At 34.1% G+C, this 5000-nt stretch overlaps 1 protein-coding gene across 1 annotated transcript in view; it reads left to right on the top strand.

Annotated features, from left to right (window-relative positions):
• The window catches only part of nox5 (NADPH oxidase, EF-hand calcium binding domain 5), a 22263-nt gene that overhangs the window by 11636 nt on the left and 5627 nt on the right, over positions 1-5000 (top strand). The window contains exons 8-9 of the mRNA XM_062421045.1: positions 1534-1666; positions 2622-2761. Coding sequence (XP_062277029.1) covers positions 1534-1666; positions 2622-2761 — 273 coding nt within the window. The remainder of the gene's footprint in view (positions 1-1533; positions 1667-2621; positions 2762-5000) is intronic.

Raw genomic sequence — 5000 nt, 5'->3', positions numbered from 1 at the left:
TAATCTATCATCATATATAATCTATAATCTATAATCTATATAATCTATAATCTATATAATCTATCATATATATATAATCTATAATCTATATAATCTATCATCATATATATAATCTATAATCTATCATATATATAATCTATAATCTATAATCTATAATCTATATAATCTATAATCTATCATATATATAATCTATAATCTATAATATATAATCTATAATCTATATAATCTATAATCTATCATATATATAATCTATAATCTATAATATATAATCTATCATCATATATAATCTATATAATCTATAATCTATATAATCTATCATCATATATATAATCTATAATCTATAATCTATATAATCTATCATTGTATATATAATCTATAATCTATCATCATATATAATCTATAATCTATATAATCTATATAATCTATCATTGTATATATAATCTATAATCTATATAATCTATAATCTATATAATCTATAATCTATATAATCTATCATATATATAATCTATCATCATATATATAATCTATAATCTATAATCTATCACCATATCTATAATCTATAATCTATCATCATATATATAATCTATAATCTATCATCATATATATAATCTATAATCTATAATCTATCATCATATATATAATCTATAATCTATAATCTATATAATCTATCATCATATATATAATCTATAATCTATAATCTATCATCATATCTATAATCTATAATCTATCATCATATCTATAATCTATAATCTATCATCATATATATAATCTATAATCTATCATCATATATATAATCTATAATCTATCATCATATATAATCTATAATCTATAATCTATCATATATATAATCTATAATCTATAATCTGTAATCTATAATCTATAATCTATAATCTATCATCATATATAATCTATAATCTATAATCTATCATCATATATAATCTATAATCTATAATCTATCATCTATAATCTATAATCTATCATCATGTATAATCTATAATCTATAATCTATCATCTATAATCTATAATCTATAATCTATCATCATATATAATCTATAATCTATAATCTATAATCTATCATCATATATAATCTATAATCTATAATCTATCATCATATATAATCTATAATCTATCATCATATATAATCTATAATCTATAATCTATAATCTATCATCATGTATATAATCTATAATCTATAATCTATAATCTATAATCTATAATCTATAATCTATCATCATATATAATCTATCATCTATAATCTATAATCTATAATCTATCATCATATATAATCTATAATCTATATAATCTATAATCTATAATCTATCATCATATATAATCTATAATCTATAATCTGTAATCTATAATCTATAATCTATAATCTATAATCTATAATCTATCATCATGTATATAATCTATAATCTATCATCTATAATCTATAATCTATAATCTATAATCTATCATCATATATAATCTATAATCTATAATCTATAATCTATCATCATATATAATCTATAATCTATAATCTATAATCTGCAGGTGACCCATCTGGTGATTAAGCGTCCTCAGTTCTTTCACTTTAAACCTGGAGATTACGTTTACATCAACATTCCTGAGATCGCTAAGTATGAATGGCACCCGTTCACCATCAGCAGCGCCCCGGAGCAGCCAGGTAGGGGGGGGGGGGGGGGGTGTGTGTGTGTGTTAACCCTCAGTGTGTGTGTGTGTGTGTGTGTGTTAACCCTCAGTATGTGTGTGTGTGTGTGTGTGTGTGTTAACCCTCAGTGTGTGTGTGTGTTAACCCTCAGTGTGTGTGTCTGCGTGTGTGTGTTAACCCTCAGTGTGTGTGTGTGTGTGTGTGTGTGTGTGTTTGTGTGTGTTAACCCTCAGTGTGTGTGTGTGTTAACCCTCAGTGTGTGTGTCTGCGTGTGTGTGTTAACCCTCAGTGTGTGTGTGTTAACCCTCAGTGTGTGTGTGTGTGTGTGTGTTAACCCTCAGTGTGTGTGTGTGTGTGTATTAACCCTCAGTGTGTGTGTCTGCGTGTGTGTGTTAACCCTCAGTGTGTGTGTCTGCGTGTGTGTGTGTTAACCCTCAGTGTGTGTGTCTGCGTGTGTGTGTGTTAACCCTCAGTGTGTGTGTCTGCGTGTGTGTGTGTTAACCCTCAGTGTGTATGTGTGTGTGTATTAACCCTCAGTGTGTGTGTGTGTGTGTGTTAACCCTCAGTGTGTGTGTGTGTGTGTGTTAACCCTCAGTGTGTGTGTGTGTGTTAACCCTCAGTGTGTGTGTGTGTGTGTGTGTGTGTGTGTGTTAACCCTCAGTGTGTGTGTGTGTGTGTATTAACCCCTCAGTGTGTGTGTCTGCGTGTGTGTGTTAACCCTCAGTGTGTGTGTGTGTGTGTGTGTGTGTATTAACCCTCAGTGTGTGTGTGTGTGTGTATTAACCCCTCAGTGTGTGTGTCTGCGTGTGTGTTAACCCTCAGTGTGTGTGTTAACCCTCAGTGTGTGTGTCTGCGTGTGTGTGTGTGTTAACCCTCAGTGTGTGTGTCTGCGTGTGTGTGTGTGTATTAACCCTCAGTGTGTGTGTGTGTGTATTAACCCTCAGTGTGTGTGTGTGTGTGTTCTCCACAGACTCTCTATGGCTCCACATACGTTCTATGGGTCAATGGACCAACCGGCTCTTCGAGTACTTCAGAGAACCAGAAACTCAGAGTTTGAGTTCTAAGAGACTCACAACAAGCCTGAAGCACCGCCGACAGCTGGAGGCCCAGGTTCATCCTCTCACCTGATGAACGAGTGAATCTGATGAAGGATGAATCTGATGGACGAGTGAATCTGATGGACGAGTGAATCTGATGAAGGATGAATCTGATGAACGAGTGAATCTGATGAAGGAGTGAATCTGATGAAGTGAATCTGATGAAGGAGTGAATCTGATGAAGGATGAATCTGATGAACGAGTGAATCTGATGAAGTGAATCTGATGAAGTGAATCTGACGAAGTGAATCTGATGAAGTGATGAATCTGATGAAGGGTGAATCTGATGAAGTGGTAAATCTGATGAAGTGGTGAATCTGATGAAGTGAATCTGATGAAGTGAATCTGATGAAGTAGTGAATCTGATGAAGTGGTGAATCTGATGAAGGATGAATCTGATGAAGTGGTGAATCTGATGAAGTGGTGAATCTGATGAAGTGAATCTGATGAAGTGGTGAATGTGATGAAGTGGTGAATGTGATGAAGTGGTGAATGTGATGAAGTGAATGTGATGAAGTGAATGTGATGAAGTGAATCTGATGAATGAGTGAATCTGATGGACGAGTGAATCTGATGGACGAGTGAATCTGATGAAGTAGTGAATCTGATGAAGGAGTGAATCTGATGAAGGATGAATCTGATGGAGTGAATCTGATGAAGTGAATCTGATGAAGGATGAATCTGATGAAGTGGTGAATCTGATAAAGTGAATCTGATGAAGTGAATCTGATGAAGTGAATCTGATGAAGTGGTGAATCTGATTAAGTGAATCTGATGAAGTGAATCTGACGAAGTGAATCTGATGAAGTGATGAATCTGATGAAGGAGTGAATCTGATGAAGGATGAATCTGATGAAGTGGTGAATCTGATGAAGTGAATCTGATGAAGTAGTGAATCTGATGAAGTGGTGAATCTGATGAAGGATGAATCTGATGAAGTGGTGAATCTGATGAAGTGAATCTGATGAAGTAGTGAATCTAATGAAGGATGAATCTGATGAAGTGAATCTGATGAAGGATGAATCTGATGAAGTGGTGAATCTGATAAAGTGAATCTGATGAAGTGAATCTGATGAAGTGGTGAATCTGATGAAGTGAATCTGATGAAGTGAATCTGATGAAGTAGTGAATCTGATGAAGTGGTGAATCTGATCAAGTAGTGAATCTGATGAAGGAGTTAATCTGATGAAGGATCAATCTGATGAAGTGGTGAATCTGATGAAGTGAATCTGATGAAGTGGTGAATGTGATGAAGTGAATGTGATGAAGTGAATCTGATGAAGGAGTGAATCTGATGGACGAGTGAATCTGATGAAGGATGAATCTGATGAACGAGTGAATCTGATGGACGAGTGAATCTGATGAAGGATGAATCTGATGAACGAGTGAATCTGATGAAGTGAATCTGATGAAGTAGTGAATCTGATGAAGGAATGAATCTGATGAAGGATGAATCTGATGGAGTGAATCTGATGGAGTGAATCTGATGAAGGATGAATCTGATGAAGTGGTGAATCTGATGAAGTGGTAAATCTGATGAAGTTAATCTGATGAAGTAGTGAATCTGATGAAGTGGTGAATCTGATCAAGGATGAATCTGATGAAGTGGTGAATCTGATGAAGTGGTGAATCTGATGAAGTGGTGAATCTGATGAAGTGAATCTGATGAAGTGGTGAATCTGATTAAGTGAATCTGATGAAGTGGTGAATGTGATGAAGTGAATGTGATGAGGTGAATCTGATGAAGTGAATGTGATGAAGTGAATCTGATGAAGGAGTGAATCTGATGAAGTGAATCTGATGAAGGAGTGAATCTGATGAAGGAGTGAATCTGATGAAGGAGTGAATCTGATGAAGTGAATCTGATGGAGTGAATCTGATGAAATGAATCTGATGAAGTGAATCTGATGAAGTGATGAATCTGATGAAGTGAATCTGATGAAGTGAATCTGATGAAGGAGTGAATCTGATGAAGTGAATCTGATGAAGGAGTGAATCTGATGAAGGAGTGAATCTGATGAAGTGAATCTGATGAAGTGATGAATCTGATGAAGTGAATCTGATGAAGTGAATCTGATGAAGTGAATCTGATGAAGTGATGAATCTGATGAAGTTAATCTGATGAAGTGAATCTGATGAAGTGATGAATCTGATGAAGTGATGAATCTGATGAAGTGAATCTGATGAAGTGAATCTGATGAAGTGGTGAATCTGATGAAGTGAATCTGATGAAGTGAATCTGATGAAGTGAT

This window comes from Scomber scombrus, chromosome 6, assembly GCF_963691925.1.
Source record: "Scomber scombrus chromosome 6, fScoSco1.1, whole genome shotgun sequence".
NCBI lineage: Eukaryota > Metazoa > Chordata > Actinopteri > Scombriformes > Scombridae > Scomber > Scomber scombrus.
The sequence above is the reverse complement of the archived record's forward strand: the minus strand, read 5'-3'. Positions and strand labels throughout refer to the sequence as shown.